This window comes from Hirundo rustica, chromosome 4 (genome assembly GCF_015227805.2).
Source record: "Hirundo rustica isolate bHirRus1 chromosome 4, bHirRus1.pri.v3, whole genome shotgun sequence".
Classification (NCBI taxonomy): domain Eukaryota; kingdom Metazoa; phylum Chordata; class Aves; order Passeriformes; family Hirundinidae; genus Hirundo; species Hirundo rustica.
In genome coordinates, this window is record NC_053453.1 from 58765741 (window position 1) to 58791400 (window position 25660).

General features: G+C 45.7%; 1 protein-coding gene across 1 annotated transcript; it reads left to right on the plus strand.

The window, feature by feature from the left end:
* Window positions 1-8535: 8535 nt before the first annotated feature.
* On the plus strand, window positions 8536-24184 carry SVOPL (SVOP like). Its single transcript, XM_040062528.2, has 11 exons — window positions 8536-8607; window positions 8712-8836; window positions 10083-10146; window positions 11539-11664; window positions 13002-13130; window positions 14738-14811; window positions 17357-17562; window positions 18111-18222; window positions 18626-18707; window positions 23523-23612; window positions 23979-24184. The coding sequence occupies exons 1-11, from the start codon at window positions 8536-8538 to the stop codon at window positions 24138-24140; spliced, it is 1242 nt and encodes a 413-aa protein (XP_039918462.1). The 3' UTR covers window positions 24141-24184.
* The last annotated feature ends 1476 nt before the right edge of the window (window positions 24185-25660 follow it).

Sequence of the window (25660 nt, forward strand, 5' to 3'; positions counted from 1 at the left end):
AGCTTTGGAATTAAATTGGTTATTAATAATCAACTCACATGCATTTTGCTCTATTTGCTGCTTTGTGGTATATTTCTTTCCAAGGAAAATATGTTTTGTCTGTGGTTGATCTTATGACATGACTAAGTCCCTTATAAGATTTCAGCCCTTCATTTAGCACACAATGCAAACCATGTCAAGGACAGATCCTATTGCAGGCTTGCAATTTTCTACATGCTTTACTAAAATAACCCCCTTTTTATCTGATTTGCTCCAGGGCTCGACAGCACTGGATTATAGAAATGTACACACATCATCACTTAACAAAAGTTTTAGTTTTGAGCTGTGTAAACAGAAGTTTCCACATTGGCAGCCATTTTATTTATCTCTATTGACTTGTTTGTCACTGAAGACTGAAGATGACTCCCCTCGTACTGTAATTTTCAAGACAGGTTGTTAAAGCAGATTGTATAGAAATGCTAATACTTAATGAACAGAAAGAAAAGTGAAATCAAAACAGTTGGCATGAATTTGAAGTACTGAGATCTTCTGAAATATTCATGAATTACTAATCCTTCAAACTGAGTAATGTTAATCATAACATGCTATGTTTTTTTAACCCTGAACTATGTGAAGAAAACAGAGTCCACCAAAGGATTTGGAGCGGACAGTGCTCTCTCCCAAGGGGCACGACCAAACAAACCCTTATTTTCAAAACTCACTGCCTTGATATCCAGCTCCACCAAAAAACCCACATGGGAATGTTCCCAGCAGGACACACAGCGTTATAGTCATCACAGGTTATGTTTCTGCAGTAGTCAGGCTTGCGAGTCGCCCCCAGGTACAGTGATAGGGGAGAAAATACAGCCCCAAGCCAAGAAGTTGTCCCAATTTTTCCCTTGTAGCCTCAAGAAGCCATACTGACGTTGGGCAGCAGTTACAAGGCCTTTTCAACAGCTTGGGTTCAGAGCAGCAGCTGGAGCTGAGAAGAGGCGGGCACAGGAGTGTATCCATGACCCATGCGTGGTCCCAGGTCACCAGTTTTGTAACCTATGGTACAGGAAAAAGCTACACACAGTTGCTCAGCATATGCACATCACCTTTGTTTCTTCCTTCCAACCTGTTTTGTCTATTCTTACTCAGGAGAAAAGCTGTCTTGCAGAAGGAAAGGCCAGTTATTTGATGCATTATCAAATGCAGAGAAAACAATATCCTTTATGAAACAGTGGGTAAATTTTCAGCACAAACACATATTTTATCTTAATTGCAGCCTTCCATGTGATTGCAATGTAACTGAGAAGATGATTACCAGGAACAGATTATCCTTTCAGACCTTCTTGGTGTTTTGCTCTTTATCTAAGGTTTATGCTTTAAGCAAGAAAAACAAGTTATCCTGTGAATGTATCAGGTGGCAAGATGGTCTGTTGTTTACTGTACCAAACAGCAACTCACACATTGGGCTTAATTCTGTATTCAGTTCTCTCTCTTTCTGTGTGTGACCACATAACACAGCACAGGCTGTGTCTCACTTGGGCATTTGTGATATGGGAATGACGTTTCCCCAGTCCGCAAGAGGACCAAGCCCACTAATAGTCACGGAGCATTCAGATTGCTGAGAGGTGGGGTTGCGCTGATACACTTTGAAGAGAGCCCTGGGTTTCATCTGGGGTAATTTTAAGAATTCTTAAAAAAATCAGAAATGTTCTAGAGAGTGCTTTGCTTTTGAAACATTTTCCTGCAGAAGATGAGGAGGATTTTGGAGTAGAGCAGTAGCTGCCTGTTCCCTGCACAGCTGTTGAGTGGAACACGTTGTTCAGCTGGTCCTGTGAATGTGGCCACCAGGTGTGGTCAGGTCCAGCAGAGACCACTGTTAGAGACGAATAGGCCTTCCTGATACAACAGCCCAGTGTCTTTAATTCAACTTTACACAGTGCTGAAAGTGGTGTGACTCGTGATTTCCTGACCCTAGCCAGGACCCCAGCATGCCCCTCCACAGCAGACTCAGGATTTGTGCCTAGGGGAGAATGGGTGCTTCTGGATCAAAAGTTCATCCCATTGCTACGTAGTAGTTTGTTTCAGAGGACTGGTGGCATGAGTTTGTAATTCTGTAGGGAACAAACATTAAACAAAACTCAGTGAATGACCATGTAGAAAGGAAAGGCAAACAAAGAAAGAAAGGCAAACAAAGAAAGGAAGTCAAGCAAACTGTTTTGAGTCACTCGCAGCCATTCTTTCCTGAGATTTTTAGTCCTTCTTGTGACAGCCATTGCTGTGTGTGTCTATGCCTTCCCACCAGGAAAACTTTGTGATGTGGAAGATGAAAAAAGCCGAGTATTGAGTTCTTGTCAAGTCTCTTAGGCCATCTGGACTGATGCTAATGAACCAGCTTTTGGGCTGAGATTTCAGAAACTCCAGGAGTCAACAGTTTCTTGGGGTTCAGCCTCTGGCTCCCCCAGCAAACAGGACTTTCCTCAGTCTTTAGCTATATGATGGCTATCCATCATGTCCTTGGCCAGCATGGAGACCTTTCTTTTCTTTCTCCCACTCTTGTTTCTCATGGACCTTTCATGCACATAGACATCTCCATTGGTTCTTCACCCTGACCAGCCTTTGCCTTTCCATGGCAAATAAGTAAAATACCATGAGGTGGTAGAAAAAAGGTAATAGTTATAGTATTCCTTGTGCAGTCCCACACACCTGGGCCTGAAAGCTCATCTTTGTGGCATAGAACTTCACAAGGATTTTGGTCAATTTTTTTTCCTTCTTTGCTGGGGAGATGGAATGCCAAAACATCTGCACGCTCTTGTCATTGCACACATGCTGTCTGAGTTTTTGCAATGAAAACATAATGGTATGGATCTGGCAGCTTGGATCGTGCAGCTCATTCAGCGGGTGCCAATAAATGGCTGGATATTAGATATTATTAAGAAGAAGATATAAAATAAAGCTGTGAGAGCATATGTTGGCTGGTAGTAAATATCTTCCAGATGCCTGGAAGGATGAGATTCAGCGTGAGAATTACTTTGATAAAACTATTGCACCATTGCTGCCAGCTCTATTCAAAACAGAAGGATTTCAGAAACCCCTGTGAGACCAATACCAACACTGGGGAGTAAAAGTCAGCACATACACTCCTAGTCAAGAGCCCACACCTATCATGGCACTGAGATTTGCTGCACAACAAGGTTGGGACCCCTGTGGCTGTAAAGCCATGAATGCTCTCTGCACTTTGCTACCTCATCAAGAAGTTTAAAAGTATGTAGCAGACCTTATTTTTCTCATGGAGCTGGTGCCTGAGTTGGCTTCATCTGGCCTAAGAAGAGCTGGTAGCTGCAGTGCCCAGGCAGGGGACGGCAAAGTTGCCTTACGTGGGTACTGACTGCTGCAGGATCTACCTCTGAAACCTATGAGCTAAAATCTTTCTGGTGTTTCAATAATGATGTGACCCAGCACCCTCCTTCATCCTCACAAGAAGGGACGGGTAAGCACCAACACCCACGGTGGACAGTGCCTGTGAAGGACCTGCAGATGCAATGAGACAAACACAGGCCAGCACCTGGGCACCCTGCCTACAGCACCTACCTCTGGGTGCTGGAGGTGGGTGGAGAGGGACCCGCCTGTGCCCAGCAAGGAGGAAACCTGATGCCTGGGAGCTGGATCCTAAACAAACACCAAGCACCATCAACACTGAAAGAAGTACATAGCAGAGGAGAAACAGTCAGAAAAGAGAGAAGGTCTTCTCTGAGCCTGAGACACCACAGAGGTAAGAAAGCTTCACTAAATTAAAAATTATATTTAGCAAAATGTTGCTTAATATTGGGGGCATCTGATCATATGTATGATCAGATACCCCCACTCTCACCTGTGGGGAAAATTTTCAGCCAGAGAAGGTCTCTGACCTTACTGACAATGTTCCCTGGTGGTGTCACTGGGCACTGTCCTGGGCAGCACTGCGTTGTATGGCCTTTGTGCCTCACAGCCCTCTGGTGGGGGTCACAACATCATTCCGATGGGTCCCAGCAGCAGTTTCACTGTATTCTTGGTTGCTCCCTTCAGTTGGAGGATTTTTATTTTCCCTGCCAGCAGCAGCTTTGTCACTGCTGTTCTTTTGGCTCATGTAATTGGCGTTTAGTTGGATTTACAAATAGAGGGAAATTTGTGACTTCCTGAAGATAAACACTAGCTGCTTCATCAAGGGAAAAAGGGCTGCAAAAGTTTGGGATGAGCAAAACACATGTTTGGTAGGAACTGTTAGGAGGTTTACCATGTCTGCATAGATTTCTAGTGTTATTTGAGGTGCTGGAGAGTGTATCCCACCTGCTTGCCAGCTGCTATTTGAGACTCTTCTGTGCTGTTCTCACATTAGGTACTATCCACCGTCCTGCTGCCTCTAAGGGTGTCTGGCTACTGTGGGGTGCTGGAGGTGGCACTGCAGTCTTCTGCTTGAGCACCCGACCCTTTATGCAAGTTCTGCACAGCAACACCAGGGATTTGGGTTCCCCTCACTTTTTGTGGAAGAGTTATGGCACTTTCCAGAAGGAAGGCTTGTAGGCCAGAGGGGGTACCAGTGAAATGCTCCAACACCCCTCAGCAAACAGTAGCAGGGTATCCCAGCATCAGGATGGGTGGGCAAAGGCCACACTTGATGCCTGTCCTGCCAGCACCACAGGCTGTGCCTGCCACGGATGTTTTAGAGGAGAGTATCTGTTTAACCTGGCAAAGGTGTGATGTGGCAGCTTAGGGAAGTACACGTTTACAGATCCCTAGACGTAAAGGAACAGAAAAGGAGAAATATAGGTGCCCAGATTTTGCTATTGCGAAGCCTGTGGAGATTCAGACACACAGTAAATCTTTACCTCTTCCTGTGTGCTCTTCCAGGCACCTTATTTGGTTTCTGTTGAGCTGGTTCCACTTAAAAATAATCTCTAGCTGTTGGCCATCATAATCAGCTGGTGGCACTGCATGCTGCAGGCAGCTATTGCTGCCTCTGAGGACATTGCTGGGAGACAGGTGTAACCAATATCCTTTGCATCTTCTTGGATGATGGATTGTAATGATCTGACAGCAAGGTCAGTGTATGTGACCTGACTGACTAATCTGCCATTAGTCTCTAATGACCCCCTTCTAATTGTGTGTCAGTACAGGATCAAGGTGTCTGTCCTGGAGTACTGTAATTCCATGCTGTGTTCACGCTGTCCTCTATCTCAAATGGAATTTTGTATTTTCCATTAGATGCTCTCAGCTAGTAATTCCCTCCAGCTCTCGCCCCTCTGCAGCCTCCCCAGTCACTGCTGGTCAGTGTGGGCCAAGCCCAGCACTCCTGGAGGGAGGCAGTCAAAGGATGGGGTGTCAGCAAAGTGCAGATGTGTTGAGCCCCCCTCCACAGTGCTTGAGCATGTACTCAGCAGGAGAGCTAGTGGGTTTAAGCAATCAGTGTGCTTAATTCCTGTCCCGGGATTAAAATGAGGGTTTTTTCTGATGAGGAAAAAGCAACAGTGATGAGGCCAAAAGATCTAGTGCTGAAAGCCAGAAACACTGGCAAAGTAATCCATCTTCCAGTTGCAATCCAGAATGCATGGCTGTGTTTATGGATGCCCTGAGAGGATGGGGATTATCATGGTAAGGAATGAGGCAGAGGGGCTGGTTTGCAGCAGGAAGCAGTGTGCTGCTTGGGTGAGGAGCTCAGTGCTACCCCTGCCACCCCCAAGATCCTGGGGTTAGGGAGCTGGCTGTGTCACCTGGCTCTGCCTCAGTGGGGGCTCCCACCAGGCTGTGCAATTGTAGAGTGCAGCACCTCTACTGCCCACTCAAAACCAGCTCCACTGGGGAGCCTCCAACAGGGACAACAACTACTGCTTATATCATGTCCTGGCTCCTGGAGATGCAGCATCTTTTAGACTGGCACTGCATTTCACTGACCTCTGGGCTGGGGAAGTTGCCACATGTTCTCTTATCTTAGTAGGTTTCCAGTCTTCCCTAAGGCAATCCCCAGACTTTCCATAAAAACAGCCAGTATGATGTGATGACTGATGTCTCTCAGTTTAGCTAACCTACCCTGTGATATTTCTATGTGTTTTTTACCAAAACCCTAATGGGAAGGGATATCTTCCAGTAGCTGCAGGAAACAAACTCATATTTGTCTGTATCTGAATGTTTCCACTCCACTGTGAGAAACTGCCTTGCTGTTTTCTTGCTCAGGTGACTTTGTGACTGTTGTGAGGTTTCACAGGTAAATCCTAGCCTTGCCCACAGTGACAGTGGGTCCCAGCAGGAGCTGAGATGGCCACTGCACCAAAAGAGGCAGAAAATGCTATTGGCTTGGAGGAAATCCACACAGGGAGAAAAGAACCACCAAAAGGTGGGTTTGTATTGACAGGACTTGTTTTGAGTCTTTGTTTAGCTGGGGTAGAGGAGGGTCCCCAGTTGTGCCACTCCAGCTACTTAAAACCTCTGTACACGGAGCCACAACATCAGCATCCTACACTCCCCTCCCACCACACCTTCCAGGCTGGGGACTGCTGCCTATGGCACTGGGAAGAGCTGGCTGGCTTAGCTTTTCTCAGGCCTCTGTTTTGTGTAAACATTTAATTATATTGAGGATTCATTTACTTCATTTACTTTACATTTTTTAAATGTTACTCTGTTCCAAAAGCATTTTAAATTGTACAAGGCTGTCCTTCCTCCGTTTGCACAGACTGCTCTTTCAGCAACTCCCTGTTGTGCCTTGCCACCAGGACATCCAAGGGCTGCTCAGTGGACATACAACTAGTAGATGATTCCAGGCTTTTCCCTGGTGTAGTCCCACAGTAGCATGAAAGATATTTTTTATTAAGAGGAGATACAATCTGACTGCTGACTGTTTCTGTATCTTAATTTTCTTTTTATGTTTAGGGCAGAAGACATTTACAGTGGAAGAAGCTGTGGAAACCATTGGGTTTGGGAAGTTCCATATCATGCTTTTCCTCATAATGGGCAGCACTGGGGTAGGTACCTGCAGCCATCTATGCTGGCCTGAAAAAAGCTTTCTTCTCATTTTTCTCATTGCCATGCAATAAGAACCATAAACACTCCTGCCAACCCATTTTTTTTCCCCATTTTTTCCATTACATACCTTCTCAGGTAGGATTTCTGCTATTTTCATCATTGGTGAAAGCAGATTTTGGCCCCATCAGATCTATTTCAGGGCAAAGCTGAGCAGGTTGGCCAAGGGCATCATGGTTTGGCCCCTGTCCTGGAACACTGTCAGAGCACATCTTCAGTTAGTGCCTGAAGGTTAGGTTCACCCTCACAACAGCATTTTTCATGTCCTCCCCATGGCACCCAAATCCTGTGCAATCTGGCTCAGAAGGCCTGGCATCTTCTTACCCCTGGCTACCTGAAAAATTTCCTAACTTTCATGGTCGTGGGTTAATTGTGTATCTGTTTTGGGAACCTGGGCAAAAGCTGGAGGCCAGCCTGGGGTAAAGATGCAATGAAGGTCCGTCCATGAAGACTGCTGCAGCTGAGGTGAAAAAGTCTGAAGCTGTGTGTAAACAGTCAGCTCATTCCTAACTGAAGCCAGTTGCTGGGGCAAACAACCAATAGAGCAATTATGTTTTTAACCAAAATCAGTTTTGAGAGTTCATGTTAGATGCCTGAATCCACAGCTAGGTACTCAACTAAGCAGCTTGGTTTCCAGAGATAATCGAAGATCAACTACCAACACAGCAGGACAAGAGTCTTCTCTGCCAAGGATGACTCTTTCCAAACTTCCCAGATGTACAGTGTACCTGTACCTGCTTTCCAGGTGCATCTTTTTCTCCTCCTCTCCCTGTTGCAGACATCTTCCAGGTCAGGCACAGGGCTCAGACCACTGTGGAGACACCATGGCTTCACAGGACTGCTTTGACACAGTGGAACTGCCATGGCTGCAGGCCTTGTAGGACTGAGAGACTGTTCCCTGTGGGCTTCTTGCAGTTTCCCTTCTTGCTAATGCACAGACTTGTTTCCCAAAGGTGGCTGAAGCCATGGAGATCATGCTGATAGCTGTTGTGTCCCCTCTCATCCGATGCGAGTGGCAGCTCCAAGACTGGCAGGTGGCTTTAGTGACAACAGTGAGTGACTCGTGTTCCCCTCCAGACAGGTCATCCACCATGTGGTTATAGTCATGGGTACCACCAGGGGCTTTGGAAAGCACATTTCCCAGTGCAGCAAACAAATTCCTAGGGCCTCCTTACAGGGACAAGAATGATGCCACAACTGTAGACATCAGAAATGAAGCTGATGAGAGCAGATGTCCATACCCAGAGGAAGTAATGCCAAAGCCAAAGCAAATCCCCACTTCCACATTCTTATTTTGAAAGCCTTGCCATCCACCCCCAGCTTTGAGGGTTGCAGCAGTGAGTGCCTACACAAAGGAAGCCATCCCCTGAAAGCTGCTCGCTTGTGGTTCTGGGCACTGCAGTTCATCCTGCTGCCCTGAGAACACACAGCTCACCTGCAGCTCAGCTCAAAGAGCAGAGCTGCCTCATGTAGACGGGAATGGGCCCTCCACAGCTGTGTTTTCATTCCCCTCAGATGGTGTTTTTTGGCTACATGGTGTTCAGCATAGTGCTTGGGCTCCTGGCCGACAGGTACGGCCGCTGGAAGGTGAGTGACAGCGGGGGGCTGCACATCCTTTTCCTGCACTCCACAGGGGCCACATGCCTGGCTGAGCCTGTGCTTCAATGACCCTAATTCTTATCATTTTGCAGATCCTGCTGCTCTCCTTCCTCTGGGCAGCCTATTTCTCCCTGCTGACCTCGTTTGCCCCATCCTACATCTGGTTTGTGTTCCTGCGGGCCATGGTAGGAGGTGGTGTGTCGGGCCACGCACAAGGGTAAGGCCGTGCAAGCCGCCTTCCCAGGGAAGGGAGTGGAGGGGCTGGAAGGGGAAAGGTGGCCACATTCCCACATTGCCTTGAAACAAACTGGTCAATTGACCTCATTTGCAGTTCCCAAGGGCTCCTCATGCCTGGAATAGAGGGGTCAGCTGGTTTACATTAAACTGGTGGCAGAGGGATTATTAAGCACATATTAAAACAATTAGACAGGTAACAGATGAGTAAAGGCCGCTTCCTCCTTAAAAAAAGAAAAAGTCACAACAATTCTGCTTAAGCAGAAAATTATTTTTGAATTATGTAAAACATTCCCACTGAAATGAATTTTTTGCCTTGTTGGGGCAGAAAGGAGGATGTGGGGAGAAAAAAAATCGCAATATTAAAAAACACTTCACTAGGGGCCTGGAAAAACAATTTTTTATTTATTTTACTCACTTATAGAAACAAATGAAATATTTATCGCCTTCCATGGTTCCTTAAAGCCTGGTTGCTGCCCACTAAGGAAAGCCCCAGATTGGTCACATTGACCCAACAACCCTCTGCTAAAGGAAAAGACATGGGGGAGAGAGGTTCTCTTGGGAGGAGAAAGCACCTGTGCCTGAGTCATGCATCTGCTGGCACTGCCTCCCTCACAGGAGGGCCCCCATTTTCTGGTCTTGGAGACTGCTCATGAGCCTCATGAGGATGGAAAGAAATTGAGCATTTTATAAAACACTTCACTGGCTGAGACAGAAGGAGCCACTGAGAGTCTCTTCCCACCTCTCTCTCTGTCCTCCTAAGGAAACACAATTCACACTGGGAGTTTTGAGGGATGCCTGTGCCACAAGCCTCCTGCCCCAAGGGCACTCCAACCATTTAAAAAGTGAAACAGAGGGGGGGGGGTTTATTATTATTTCATGGAAAAGCACCCTTTACAAAAATGTTCATTTCTATGAACATATCTATGCCTGTGCTGAAACCTCAGTCACCACACAGGACCTTCCCATAGGTTTCCTGATGTAGAGATTGCAGTATTTACCTGTTTGTATCCAACAGCCATAGGCTGGAAAAGATTTGTGCCTTGTGTTTCCCTTGCATGTAATTTGATGCTGCAGTGGGAGGCATATTACACAGGGATTCCTTGTCTCTGGGTGCTCAAGGAGGAGGAGGGAGGTATTCATTCTATGAGCTGAGCTGAACTGTTACTTGATTTGTATGGAAATTCTCATTGCAACTCTGTTTCTGCCTTTTTTTCCTTTTTTGCTAGACTTATCATAAAAACGGAATTTTTGCCCACCAAATACCGGGGATACATGTTGCCTCTATCTCAGGTAAAAAAGTGAGGATATCACTGTTTCTTCTAGCTCTGTGTCCCAGGAGTTTTGTCGCCCTGCAATTTGGAAGCCAAGTCTCCAGCACATCAGTGCTTCTCCCATACTAATCACACTTTTCTGGGTCTGAGCAAGCATCCACTACCTCCCGTGCCTCAGAGTGTGGCATCTGTGTTATTAAAGACATACACGGGACAGAGGCAATATCTTCTCAAGTGATTTGATGCTGCAAACACTGTATAGGGACTTTGAGTGATGGCTGACACCCAGCCTCTTGGTTGTCTTATTGACAGTGGGGCTACCTGGTCCAATGGGGTCAGTGCTGATGGACTGGCAGGCACTGGAGCTAGTGGCATTCCCAGCCCACTCCAAGCTGAGGTGTATCCCCCACGCCACCTCTTTGGGCCCCCAGAGATAACAAGTGGTTTATGCAGTGACTCCCAAGTCTTAATCTGCTCCTCTCCCTGCTCACGTTCTGCCAGGGGCTTTGCACAGGAGAGGGTTAGCACAGATAGTCCCAAATTTGGCCTGACATGTGCTGGGAGAGTTGTGCCCACTTGCTGGGTCATTGCTTATTGCAGACTTCTGCAGTGGGCAGTTGCTGCAAGTGCAGGTGATCAGTGGTGACACTTCTGAGCGAAAAAATTCATCTCACTGCTGAACCAAATTCTTCATGACAGGGATAATTTGCTTTTTACTGCAGCCTCATTGATCCCAGGGCATCATTACCAAAGTGTCATCAGAAACACAAAGATTTATGGAAGAACAATCTTGTATTTCTCCCCAGAAATTTGTTGTTTCTACCCACATTTTCATGAACTTGCTGCAGCTTTTGTGATTTGTGTTGGCTGAGCTCCCTTGGGTGGTCCCCTGGAAAGGGATGTGTCTCCTAACAAGTGAACTTCAGAAAGGAGTGTCCTTGCAGATCAGAGGCCAGATTCTCTGTTGGTATAGATTAGCATCGAGTCTACTGGAAAGCCACCAACTTTCAGCAGTGGAAATCTGGCCTGGTTTTGCCTTCTGAGCTTGCAAATCTGCTGCTTCCCTGAAGGGACGTAGAGAAAAGGAAAATTCATGGGCATGAGCATTAGCAGAGAAGTGACTGGAAGGACAAAAGCAGTGGCTTTAAGTTCAATTGTATCCACAGCAAATTGCTGGTTTTTACCTGGAGCTAATTAAGGCTACCTTCACTGTCCCTCCCCAAACTCTCATCTTTCCCTCTTTCCTCCCACCCAAGCCCAGCTTCTCAGATGGCCACGGGATGGCTCAGTTGAACCTCAGCTTTCCCTAGCACAGATCCCTGTCTATCCACAGAACTGGACCAGAAGGGAAGAAAATAAACAAACCATTGCCATGTGTTCATGTTCTAATCCCTTTCTTTCCCTTGGAAAGGTGTTTTGGTTGGCAGGATCCTTATTAATCATTGGCCTGGCATCAGTGGTGAACCCAACCATTGGCTGGCGGTGGTTGATCAGAATTGCCTCCATCCCTGGCATCCTTCTCATCCTGGTGTTCAAGGTAGGAAGATCTCCACTCCCCACTCCCTGTTGTACTGCCACTGCCCTGATGACTCCCCAGGCACCGTCACCCTCCACCCCTTTCATCTTGGGGCTCTTCTTGTGTCCTTTCTCCTCTTCAGTCCTCTCACACAGCAGCTTGGTAAGGTCCTGAAGTCCGGGTGGGGCTGCAGACCAGCTGCTGGGGAGGTGCCACCTTGTTGGTGATGGCCTGTCTTTACTGGTCTGCTGTAGCCCTCCAGCAGCGCAGGTTCCAGTGTGCCAGCAGTACCCACAGATTGTGATGATGGGCCACGCAACAAGAGGAAGACAGGCTACATAGTGTATGAAAAAAATGACAAATAATACCTTCAGTCTAATGCTGGGCACCACACACGCTCTTTGGTCTTTACATTTTCTAGGGCTTAGGAAAGTCGCCTCAGTAAAGGGTGCACAGAGTGCCAGGATAAACCACAGCTTCCCCAGGTTTCCTTCTGCTGTAGAAAAATCAGCCTTGGACATGAGAACCATCTGACTTGTGGAGGGTGATGAGGAAAATCTCTGCTTACGGTACTCATGTGCACTGCAGTGCTGAGCTGTGGCTGGTGGAGGCTATGTGGGTGTAAAAGCTCTTCCTGCAGCTGAGTGAATGCACAAGTCCATCCGGGGTGCTACCTGGGCAGGCAAATGTAAGGTTGCTGTGAGTGTGCACTCGTATAACCTGGATGTTTACTTTCCCTGATTATTTTTTCCAGAAAAATTGGATAGCAAAAGTTTGTAATCCAGAGGGGAAAAAAGACAGAGTCAGTATACATGCCTTTAAAAACAGGATTCTTTAATACATATTTCATTAAAACAGATGTAATTTTTTATCATTAAATAGAGCCACCATTTAATAATTAAAAAATATATATTTTGGAAAGAGTACCAAATACTAGTGATGAGTTACATTTCAACCCCTTCTCTCTTTTTATTAATATGGCCTTGTTGTGCCTTCCAAGACTTTTGCTTGAGCAAGTAATACATGCCTCATCTCATTTTAGAATGTCAATTAATTCAAGAGTGTTTTTGTTAAACCTGTGCCTTTGTCTTTCACCTTTCATAAGCACTTGACACAGATGGCTCAGTGGCAGACCCCTGGGAGCTGGACCAACAAATGTGTTCGTTAGGCAGGGTGAGCCCCCCAACATGGGGGGCTGGGACACGTGGGGTACTCCAGGGCAGGGCTGGGGAGAAGTACAGGCAAAAGGCTGCTCCAGCTCATGGAGTGCCCTGCGCTGACCTGAGCAGGCTCCTGGGTGTGGTGTGAGATGCGAGTAGACAGGAGAGGTGCAGCAAGGCTTCCTGCTCTGCTTTCAGTTCATCCCAGAGTCAGCACGGTACAACGTGTCCACGGGAAACACGGAGGCTGCGCTGGCCACGCTGCAGAGGATAGCCAGGATGAATGGGGTGGCCATGCCAGAGGGGCAGCTGAGGGAGCCTGCCAAGGTAAGTGGAGACTGCCCAGCCTGTTCAACCCAAGCAGGGCTGCCAGCGTCTGGGCTTCAGGGAGGGAGCGGAACTGCCAACCACATCTTGCTCTGCCTCTCTCATCCTCCTTGCCTGGCTCTTTTCCAAACAATTGCTGAAAGTGATGATGAAGATGTCAGTTTTCTTTTGGAGAAACAGTAATCTTGGCCTTCAAAATGGAATGGAGTTTTCTGTCTTTTTTTTTTTTTTTTTTTTTCCCCTCCTCAGTTTGTGTTTGCTCAGAAAAATATGGGTCTAAGAAAATATTTGCTTCCTTTACCACTAAAAGGGCTTCCAGCAAAGCATGCTATTCCTTATTGAACATCCTACAGGGGTGTTCCATCCTGCAGGAGTGTTCCCTCTGCCATGAGATCTGGGAACTGTCCCTTGGGGTCTCTCAGGACTGTGACTGGGCTGGCTGCAAAGGTTCCTGCCATGAGGTCAACCCAGTGCTCCCAGAGGTTTTTCCCAGCCCCTGACCTGGCCTGTCCACTGTGTCCCAAGACCCCAGATCCCTGAGTGTGGAGCCACAGAACAGCAGAAAAGAGTCAAAGCAGGAGAGACCATTTCACAGGTACCACCACCTGAACCTGTAAGCACCTGAGCAGCTCAGGAGTGGATTGCTGCTGGACTGAAATGCCCAAAAATACGTGTAGGTGCTGCAGGAGGGCCACCCTCCCTTCAGACTCCTCCCCCTCTCACCCAGTCTGGGCTCTGCTGACTGGTGGGTGGGAGGACTTAAGTCCTCCTTTGACCCCCAACACTGGAAGATTAGACAAATTCATTGTTCAAAATTATCCAGCTCTTTTAAATCCCTTCACCTCGATCTTTTTCCTGCATATTCAATCTCACAGGCACCAAGTACTGTCCTTAGGAATTCATGCAAGATGGTGCTATTGTATTGGAATTAGTTAGGATTAAAGCTTCCCTGTAATTTAATTGAATTTATGTAATGGACCCACGTTGGATCTGGGAGGGGCTTTTTTCAGTTTTGCCCTCTCTGAGGCTCAACTAATGATGAGGAAAATAAAAACAAAGTCAACCCATGTGAACTTGTCTCCCCTCAGTGGTGGGATTCTGGGGAGCAGCAGGCCAGGCAGGGCCCCCAGTGCCTCCCAGTCTGTGCTCACTGGCACTTCAGGCCTCCCAGAAAGATGTATGTGTCCAAAAGCTTGCTTCACAGGCAGAGCAGCATGCGGGGCAGTGGGAGCTGACAAGGCACCAGCAATGCTGGCCCCCCAACAGAAACCAGGGCTCCCTCTGGCACCATCACAGTCACAATGGGACCAGACTGCTCAGATCTGGGGGGTCCTTCGGGCCCAGGAGAGCTCAGGACGCTCTCTTCTCCCCTTCTCCATCCTTTGCAGTGCAGCTTCCTGAGGGTATCTTTTGGGAAGCGGGGCTTTGCTCTCTGGAGGTTTGGTGAGTGCTGTGTGGCACCATCTGTGACTCTGCCTGTGCCACAAGCAGCCTGGGGACAGGGGGAGCACAGGGCAGCCCAGAGTGCCAAGTGCTCTCAGGGAACACGTGCTCCTGTATAAAAGATGCCTTTCTAGAAACTTCTGTTTCTATTGTATGATTTTCAGGAAAGAAGGGGAAGATTCAAGGACCTCATCCACTCCAAATACCTCAGAACCACTTTGCAGATATGGATAATATGGTAATTTTTTTCTCTTGCTTATCACCTCATTCTCTCAGTTGACAGTGTGCAGGAAGCAGAAGTCTCCCGTTGACTCTGCCTTTAACAGGACACCACTCTGCCTCTGATGGTGGCTGCAGATCCTTGGCAGCTGGAGGGACAGGCATCACCATAGGTTTGTCCTTTTTCAGACCACACCTCAGACACCCTGACTGTCAGTTCCTGTTAACTTAGGCAGAAAAAGGGCTGGAATTCCAGGATGGTGCTAAGAATCCTTCCAGGGGAGAGCCAGGGTAGAGCCCACGCCTGACTGCAGTGGGACCAGCTGTGTGCCTGCAGCTCTCCTTCCCTGCTCGGGGTATACCTGTTCTCCCCAAGGACGGCCAAAGGACCAGTGAGACAGGGATCTGACAGAAACACATTCACCATTACCAGTGCTACTCACTGGGGGAAATAGAGATTGAAGGGACAGGTTTCATATGCAGTGTTCCCAGCAGCTGTATACAAGGGTAATACATGTTTCATTGACTTTGCTGTCTGGAATGGAAATGCATGAATAATAAGTCTGCGGGAACCCATTGACCCAAAATGTTGCAAAGTCAGGCCTTGAATTCTTAATGTTTTTTTTCCCCCTTGACCTCTGTGAGTGCTATGAAATATCTTTTGGGGTTTTTTTATCTTTCTCTGTCTTCATGTCATCCCAGGAGTTCCTGGAGTGTTCTTGGGTCTGCATTCCCATCCCCCCCAGCATTCTCTGCCTTCCCAGGTGGCCCAAATTCTGCTGCACATTTCTGAAACTGCCAGGGGGGATAAAAAAGTGAAAATTTCTTTTCAGCCTGCTTATGATCAGGTGTATTCTGAATTACTTGATAATGACAAAGCAAAGCTGCCATCACCAATGCTGTGTTTTTGACAGTCAGCCATGGTGCAATGAGAGCCTCTCCAGCCAGTTAATGAAAACTACTCTTGAAAATCCCTGGGTAGAAAGGAGAAGGACATTCACACTCCTCCCCTGATCCAGTGTGGGGCCCCTCCCACGGGAAACAGTCCTCCATGAATTGCTTCAATGTGGGTCCTTCCCATGGACTGCAGTACTTTATGAGCTGTTCCAGTGTGGGTCCTCCAGGGGAGGTCCTGCCAGTAAACCTGCTCCAGCATGGTGTCCTCTCTGCAGGGACCCACAGCTCCTGTCAGGAGCCTGCTCCAGCATGGGCTTCCTATGGGGTCACAGCCTCCTTCAGACATCCACCTGTTTGGGCATGAGAACCTCCAAAGGCTGCAGGTAGACCTCTGCTCCATTGTGCTCCTCCATGGGCTGCAGGGGCACAGCAGCCTCACCATGGTCTGCAGCATGGGCTGCAGGGGAATCTCTGTTCCAGCACCTGGAGCAGTTCCTGCCTTTCATCTTTTACTGACTTGGGTGTTTGCAGAGGTGTTTCTCACACGTATTCTCACTTCTTTCTCTGGCTCCTGTTGCTCTTGCACAGTTTTTTGCAGTTCTAACAAATATTATCTCCGAGGCACTACAGTATTGCTGACAGGCTCAGCTGCCATCAGCTCTGTCAAGCATGGAGTAAGCTTCCAGAAGCTTCCCATAGAAGCCACCCCTGTAGTCCCCACCCACAACCAAAATTCGGCCATGCAAACACAAAACAAATTTGAACTTTGAGCTGGGGTGAGGTTTACTGAGAAAGAGCAGTGCCTGGACATAGGTAGGAGGGGAGTGCCATGGGACAGGTGACCAGTGGCCTGGTGGATGCCCAAGCCACTTCTCTGCTCAGGCTAAGGGGTTCCATCATGCAGAGCTGTTGCAAGCAGCAGCAGAGATTCCAGGGCACCCAAAAACCTGCCACACTTTAGTTTCCTCACCTTCCCCATCATAGCTGCACCTTACTGTTGGAGTCCAGGGCATTCCTTTGGCTGCCCTGGAGGGTCAAAGACCTGGACAGGGGGGTGTGGGACCCTGGCCCAGAGCCCAGAGGGACACTGGCTTTGATCTTAGTCCATGGGAAAGGCTTCCTGCACTGCGGGATGGATTGCAAGCCACAGGAGTGTGAAAGATAGTAGTTTAGCTTATCACAGGGTGAGAAAACAGTAGGTTTGGGGTTTTAGTATTGAAGTGAATGGAAGCAAGATGGAGGATTTGGGGCGTTGTCTCCTGCTTCTTCTTTCTTCTTCCCTCACTCCATTTTCTGCAGTGACGGTGGCACAAAGTAGTTTAAAGAGATTGAGTCAAAGTAGGGATGACCTGTTTAGTATAAGTGATAGGTATTGGCAAATAATGATAAATAAAGAATACGCAGCAATTAGTATAAAAAATAGCGACATCCCAGTTCGGGAGGAGTCACCAGATGCCCGAGCAGCTGCACAGACCTGTGTTGGGCACTGAGAAATTTGTAAGATAAGAAACAATAAATGAAGCGCGCAACCTTGAAAAATCAGAGCCTGAAGACTCCATCTCTTTCTTGCGTTTGGCTCAGAGTTTTGCAGAGGGCGAAAAGACTCTAAAACCACCTGAATCTCAGAACAAAAAACTGAGACCTGACTGCAGCATTTCTCCCCACAGGCTCGGCATAGCTTTCGCTTATTACGGTGTCATCTTGGCCAGTGCTGAGTTGCTGGAGCGGGACCTTGTCTGTGGCTCTGCAGCCCCACCGCTGCAGGACGACTCCAGCGATGACTCTGAGGAGAGCCACAGCCCCTGCCACTGCCACTTGTTTGGGCCTGCTGCCTACCAGACCATGATCATCAGCACAGTCGGGGAGATCGCACGTAAGCTCTTCCCCTGCCCTCGCCCTGCCACTCCCCTCTCACAGTGCTCACTGCAAAGGTTTGAGCTGTGCATGCCCTTGGCGCCAGGGGCTGACACAAACTCCGCACTGCTGCCGGCTTCTGGGATACAGGCCATGAGCCTGTGGCTCCTGGCTCAGCAGGGCACACAATGGAGCACACCTCATGCCCTGGTGCTTGGCTGGGTTGTGGTCAGAGGGAGCAAAACCACCCAGGCCTGTGCTGCTCACCCAGCCGTGCCTTCCTTGCATTAGCTCAGGGCAGACATTGGTGTCCTGCCTCAGCACAGCCAATTTCAGAGAAGCACAGGCTTCATCATCTGGGGGAAGGGTGAAAAAAAAAGGGGCATGGGGGCAAGTCACAAGCTTTGGGTGCAGGAATAAAATTATAGGGTTTCTTCATTTTACAGGATGTTTGGTAGGCACTGGGGATGCAGACAGCTATCTTGGAGTCACACTCTGTAAAGTCTGTCAAGGCAATCATTACAGTTAGATCATCTAATGTTTTATGGTTTCCCTTTTTATTTCCAGTAAATCCTGTGAACATTCTCAGCATCAATCTCCTTGGAAGACGTCTAAGCCTGTGTATCACCATGGGATGTACAGCTCTATTCTTTCTTCTCCTTAATATCTGCACCTCAAGGTACTCTGGCTCAGACTATGGGTCTTGTTCGAAGGTATGCAGTGCTGAGGGCAGGACTTCTGGGATTCTCAGGTCACCAGTCTGTCAGGCCAGTAATTCTTGTAGGTTTCAGGAAAGCCTCTGACTGACTCTCCTTTTCCTGCTAAAGTTGTGGCAGTAGATTCTATGGTGCAGTGATGTGCAGAGGGGTTCATTTGTATTACTGAGCCCACCTGGCTTCCCCTAAGCATCCAACAAGCTGCTTTCTAGCACAGTATAGAAAATTAAAAAAAAAAAAAAAGTAGGAACAACATGCACCAGAAAGAAGTTATATTTTTCATTCACTTTTTTCCCCTTTCTCTCTGGCATCTCTGCTGATGCTGCTCAGTGACATTAACTCTGCTCCACATGACTTTCTCCCTAGTGCAGGCATGGTTGGCTTTCTCTTCGTGCTGCGTGCCTTGGTTTCAGCAAACTTCAACACCATCTACATTTACACAGCAGAGGTGGGTTCTCCTTGAGGTACGTTGAGCTGCTTTGGGGGCTTCGGATACCATTTGTGTATACCCAGGAATGGTGCCTGCTAGTTTATGGACTAGCTGAGAGTCACCTTCCTTGAACTATGCATCTCTGTCATCTTGGCAACAGTTTTATGCAAGATTAGAGAAGGAATCAGAAAACCATCCTGGAGATGACAGGAGCAGATGAAAGAGGAGTGCCCTACTAAGCCAGCTGTTGCTCAGCTCCTATAAAACGCTATTTTTGAGGATGTTGGGTACCACTGCCTTCCAAAACCCACAACCTTTCCCCTATCTAACCCCCACAGTGAGAAAACAGACTACCACTAAAAGGAACATTTTCCAGCACTTAAGGGGCTGTATGAGGTAGTATATGGGGTTACATATATGATTCTTTTCACTTAATGGAAATTGCTATGTTCTGTCTGCAAAAAGTTTTGATCCTTTAAAGAGCTTTTCCTTCATACAACTTTACGGCCATGAGTTCTGTGAGTTAAGTATAAATTGTTGGGGTTTATTGTTGTTCTTTTTTTAAAAAAACAGTTGTATGTAGTTAAATGGATTTCCTTGCTAATTGACTAAAGTGATCCAAAGCAAACAGAAGTAGCTCCCTGATGGAGGATGTACAACTGACACCAAGGAAGGCTTTAAGCATCAGCACTTTATGGCTCTCCAGTACAGCCTTTTATACCCTTTATCTTACATGAATTCCACCTGTGCACCCTGTCTACCCTTCTGTGGTTGGTCAGGTACACCTCAGCATTCCATGTTTCTTTACCTTCAATATTGTTCACCTATCCTACACAGTTGTAGCCTATTAGGGATGAGGCTCAGCCACAGCCCCATTCCCAATCACCACAGCTGTGTGCCTACAATTCCCCTTTCTTTTTCTTTTAAATCATCCTTCTACAGGCCCTTACGGAAGAAATAGCAAACATGGTACAAGTATCTTTTTATGTAGGTTCCACTAGCTCTGGAATGCATCCATGTACCGACCTTGATTCACTCCCCAAATCTACATTACATTTCATCAAAATCCTTATACCTACACTTAGGGAATATTGACAATCAAAAATCCTTATACCTACATTTATAGAATATTGACAATATCAATAGCAACATACACAAATAAGCCAAAGGCTGCATGTTAGGACATTAACAGAATCAGCAGCTATATAATTCTATAAATAACTATACAACTTTAACAACATCAACAACTATACAGCTCCACAAAGTAACCTACAAGGATAAGACACAATCTGTATGTTCCCGTCACCCACATGTCTTTGCTCATTCCAAGGAGTCAGGTGAGCCATAGACAGATTTGTTGCTTTGAGGGCATTACCCAACATAGGTTGAATGCAACAAGCAGGGACCCACTGAACTCCAGTATCTGTTGAGATACAGGCATATCCACATCCCTGGTGTCCCTAGGTAACAAGATCCCATGGGCCCTCCCAGGCTCGTGTTTGCAAATTACGAACACAGACTGGAGCAGGGCCACGAGTCCTGTCACTTGGTAACAAAAGTGCATTAGAATAACAGGCATTGTACACAAGGGAGGAATAGTACGATGGCTCAGTGTAAACACGGCTTTCTAAACTCTTTGCCTGTGGGGTTTCACTTACCATTCCCCCTGTTTTGCTTTTAAAGAAAGGCTTTAAGTGTAGAATGGAAATGTTTTATAATATCTGGACCAGTTGAAGACTGCAAAATACTAATAACCTGTTGAACACTCCAAGATTGTTGGAACTGTTGAGGGTGCTGAACTACATAACCAGGTCCATTATTAGCCTTGACAATATACGGTACACCTAAAGCTGCAAAAACATTACATCAATGCAAGATCACATCTTTTTGCCTTCTCTCCTGTATGTACAGAAGCTCAACAAGCCTTAGAATAAGTGTCCACAGAAACATGAGTAAGCAAGTGGTAACAGTTTTTCTGCGCTGATAGAAATACCCATTGCAGGAAATGCAAAGGATCATACTAACTGTCACGTCATCAGGCTATGAGGTCTGCAGGTTGGTCCAGAGATAGTGAAATATATTTATATACTGAGAGGTATGGTGGTAACTACCCTCCAAGCTTTTCCCTTTCGTATTCTAATTCTATTTACCTCAATGTAGCAAGTGTTTCTAGTGACAAGCTCCTGGAAAACAACAAGGAAGGACTACCTTTTAACGAATCAAAAAGTGGTGCCAACAGCATATTTGATAATCCCAACAATGGTTTAATCTCTTTAATTGTACCTAATAATTTTGCAAGTCATTCAGTGTTTGTAGAGAGTGCTGAACAGCCATCATCTGAGGTTTAACAGTTTGGTACAAGATTTTAATCCCTAAATGCTTCCAGGGAGCTTGCTGTTGTACTTTCCCAGGAGTAACATACAAACTATAACTTGTTACAGCCTCTTGCATTACTGGCATTGCCACAGTGAGCTGTTCTACAGTTGATATAGCAACTAAGACATCATCCATATACTGTACTGAGTTCCAAGATATTATAAGTTGTTTTTTCACCATTCAGTGTTCCCTAGCTCTGCATTAGTTTTAAGGCTGTGTATACAAATATGTATATGTCAAAGTTTGGGAAAGACAAACATAGCAAAATGCACTGTACCACACTGGCCTATCAAGAAGTAATCATACACCAAGTTCTGATTTTGTTTAACTGCAGTAAATGTTACAATCTACTTGTCTTACTGATTTTCCTTTTGGGATGGCTGGCTACTAAATGAGTAAACTACATATGAAATACAATATTCTCAACCAAAAAGACAATACAAGGCACAGTTTTGCAAACATGACTGACTGTAAAAGTTAATTTTCATATGCTCAATGGGAGAAGGCTAAGCTTAAATCAAATTAGTTTATTATCTTATAAAATTTCAAACAGTTAAATATTGTCAACATTCTATACCTCAAGTCACAAGTATCCCATTTGTTATTATTCAAAAGAAAATTTTTTCCTTACTCAGCCCAGTAATACTGAAGGAGGGAGCAAGTCTGGAGAAAGAAAAGCCCTCTCACTTGCTACTCTTGGAAGCAACCTCATTTGACCCAGACCATGGCCAGCAGTCTCGTCCTTCCGTGCTTTTCTTTGTCTGTGGTGGAGGTCAATATCAGATAACCCTGCCCCAGGTTCTTCCCCACATTATACACTCTTGCTACCCAGAGCCTTCACATCATGCAGACCTTTAATTGCCTCCCCTTCCTTTCTGCACACAAAAGCATCTGCAATGTTTATCTCTAGCACATCTTAGTGGGGAATAGATTGGGTTGTAAAATAGAGCAGGATTACAAAGAAAATCACTGAATATATACAATGCCTTGACACAATCTTTTCCAAGTAACCTTATTGTGCTGTACTCCACTTTGTCTTAGCACATATTTATTAATTTGCAATATACGTCACACTTAGAGCTTTGAAGAAGACACAAGTGACCTATTACAGCTTCCTCAATGAGCTCATTCTTTGCAAGATCTAGCACTCTATTCCTTGTCCTTTATCCAATTCCAAGTTATAATCCTTTCTCAAACTCACAGCAAACATTTATGGAACAAACTCACATCGCTCTAAACACAGCCTTGGTGCTAATTATAGCATGCCATATAAACCTTTATCTGCAGATCATACTATTTATCCTCAATGACAAAGAAAATAAACTTGTTCTTTAATCTCCATAGCATATCAGGAAAACTCCCATTCATCTATTGCATTGATCTACACCCTTTTTTTCTTTAGGATAAAACTCAGGTTGGCTGCCTGTTTTTTTTCTTTGGAATGTAATATTAATCACCCTATCCAACCATAAGTTTGAGGCACTATCAAATTAAATGTAATTTGTTCGTCTTTGCAAACGATCTTCTCAAGTGTGCCAGAACATGTCTGGAGACCATTAAGATACCAAAAGCATCTCTGACCCACCACATGCTAGAAGAGCAGCATGTTTCTGGTCAGCAGCTTGGGATAACTGAAAACTTGGTAAAAAAGGAGCTAAGAAATAGACTTTAAGCTTATGACCTGCCTTATTCCAGGTAACCTTTCTGTTTCAGTTTATCCCTGCAGAGCTGCTGCCATCTGCAAATTACCATTTCTCTTCCAGCAATACTTTAGACCAACTTAGTCTGCATGTTTTGTGATCAAAGTGAGTTGTTTAACAAAAGCTATTCATGTCAAGATTTATAGTGTCTGGAAAAGCAGTGAAAAAGAGTACCACTTAAATTCTCTCGTTCCTTTTTTTTTTTTTTTTTTTAATCAGTTTTTGTTGCATTAGTTGGCTATTACAAGCCTCTCTTACGTGCTTTCTGTGCAGCTCCGACTCTGCCTCTCAGAGCTCCATGTTGTTTTTGTTTTAGCGCTCAATTCAGCACACCTTCCCCTGAAGTTCCCCCTGTATCCAGCACCCTGGATAATTCATAACATGATGTCCAAAATGAATTTCCCATCTCCTAATCTTTGAGTCCTCATCATTATGTTTCCACGTGCTTACCTCTTCTGCACCAAATAAGCAAGGCACCTAGGGCCTGCTTTTCACACTAAGTGGTGCTAAACAACAGGGAATCACATCCAGCTTTGACTTGCCCTAAAACTTTACTTGAGGCAAAAAAAATGACAGATTTGTAATGGTTCAAATGAGGCCTAAGGGAGCTTTTATTTGTTTTCATATCTTATCCCACTAGCTGCCCTTTATAACACAATGAGTTGCTGTAATTAAAAACTTTTAAAAAAGAAAAAGAAAAGTACAGATATTGTGGATTGCTGTTGCACTAATCCAATTTCTTCCTGGCCCGTTTTAGGTTTATCCCACCACAATGCGAGCGCTGGGGATGGGGACAAGTGGGTCATTGTGCCGTGTGGGAGCAATGGTGGCTCCATTTATATCCCAAGTAAGAGCATGCTTGATAATGTTGGTAAAACATTGCACTGAACACTGCCATCAAATACAGAGAGACATCCCTGAAATTCATTAAAAAAAAGCAAAGGGGGGGGTGAGGATGTAATTAAGTCCCTCCCAATCCCATATACAGAGTACTTGGATGGTCTTTGCCAGATGTAGCTTTGAGTAACTCTCATCACAGAATTCAGCTCATTAGTATTTGGCACTTTCTGAGAGCTCTTAAGGTTCACAAGATACTGTTTTTTCTGCTGTGGACTCTCTCAGACATTTGTGACCCTTTGTGCACTCTTAATTGCTAATAAAGTGCCAGCCCCCCACACCAGCGATCTCCTGTTTGATGTTCTTTGGCCTGCAGGTTCTTATGAGCGCTTCTTTCCTGGGGGCCCTTTGTCTCTTCTCTTCTGTGTGCATCATCTGTGCCGTTTCTGCAGTCACGCTGCCCATCGAGACCAAGGGCAGGGCCCTGCAGGTGGGTACCACCACTCCAGGAACTCCTGTGCGTTGTTGGGATTGCTAGGGACTGGTAGGTGATGATGCAGCCAGAATCCAAACCCAACTCTTCCTGAGGTTTCACAAGCCTGAAAGGCACTCACAGGGATGTGCTGCTGCAGCAGCTTCAAGCCAGTTGCCAAGAGCTTGTTTCTTGCAAAAGAACAAGCCAGGCTGCCAGCTCCAATCACCTCATGTAAGTGTGTGAGCTTTAGCTTGTGCAAGCGGCTCTTTGCATCAGTCTGCAATCCTGACTTGAAGGTGCAGCTTCCCAGGCACATGCTCTGCTCTGCCTATACTGCAAGGAGAGAGGACAGCAGAGGCACAGAGCACCTAAACTACCAAAGTAATTTCTTAATCAAATTCAAGGCAAGAGTCTCACCTTCATTCGCCCATCAGCTAAGCCATTGTGGTCACTGTTTTCTATAAAGCTGTCAGCCAAAACACTGAGACCAAAGATTAAGGGGAAAAGTTTAAATTTAGCAGTCTCTCATGTGCTAGTCACACCAGTAAAATTAGAGCAGGTGGTGATCAGTCCTGTGATTCCAACAGCTTCATCTATACCAGCTTGGAGATTTTCACGGCATGCAGCAGCATGGTCACACCACTCTGCATCACTCTGCAGTCTGCCCTGTATAGACCACAAGACAATAGGCTAAGAATAATCCATATTCTTTAGCAGCCTAGAGCGTGGCAGATGTTTGATCAAACTAGTTTATGAAGGCTTCCAAACCAGACTTCTAAAAACCCTTCCCTACAAACTCAGGGATTGCCTGTCAGAAGTGAGACCTTTTGGGCATATCCAAACACATTATTTTTCACTGTATCCATTCCTGTTGGGTTTTATGTGAATTTTATTAATTTTATGTATTGTTTTTTCTTTCCCCCTTTTTAGCAAGTAAAATGAGAGCGAATGTTTGATTTTGGATTGGGTAGGAAAGGAAAAATAAACCCCTGGAATCTGTTACTTCCTGTGAGCTGCATTTGATGTTGATTGCTTCTCCATACTGTTTCCATTATTTAAAAAAAAAAAAAAAAAATGCAACTGAACAGTGTAAGAGCTATGATTTCTGTGGACAAATGGTAAATTTCCCAAGGACCTTTCCTTTCTTATGATGCAATAAACAGATATTTCCTACCTTTCCTGTGAAGTGAGATGAAGACTCTTTATTTCTAGTGCCATCAGTAGTGACACTGCATACATAATATTGAAAAAAACCAGGGAAATCATTAGGTGAATTGAGGCAAAGGGAAAAAATACACAAAGTAGATACAGTCTCTGCCATAGCAGTTTAAAAGGATATAGTACTTTCCTCAACTTTTTGTGCAAATACCATCTGCATGGAAGTAGTAAAATTTGGATCTTCAGCTGAAATGCGGTAATGATTTCTGATCATTGTTAGGGTGATATTTAAGAGAACTAAATGAAAGGTGAGTCAGATTTTTTTCAAGTGGATTATTTAAAGAGAGATATTTCCAAGCGGTTTACAGCAGACAGGTAAGTAACTGGATGTAGAGTACATCCACTCTTCTCTCCTCAACATTTTC

Bases quoted from the DNA above. Each gene is read 5' to 3' on its own strand.
- SVOPL (XM_040062528.2), top strand. From the start codon at position 8,536: ATGGTGTTTTTTGGCTACATGGTGTTCAGCATAGTGCTTGGGCTCCTG. The intron at 13,131-14,737 runs GTAAGTGGAGAC...TATGATTTTCAG, and splicing joins AGCTGAGGGAGCCTGCCAAG to GAAAGAAGGGGAAGATTCAA. The intron at 14,812-17,356 runs GTAATTTTTTTC...TTCTCCCCACAG, and splicing joins TTGCAGATATGGATAATATG to GCTCGGCATAGCTTTCGCTT.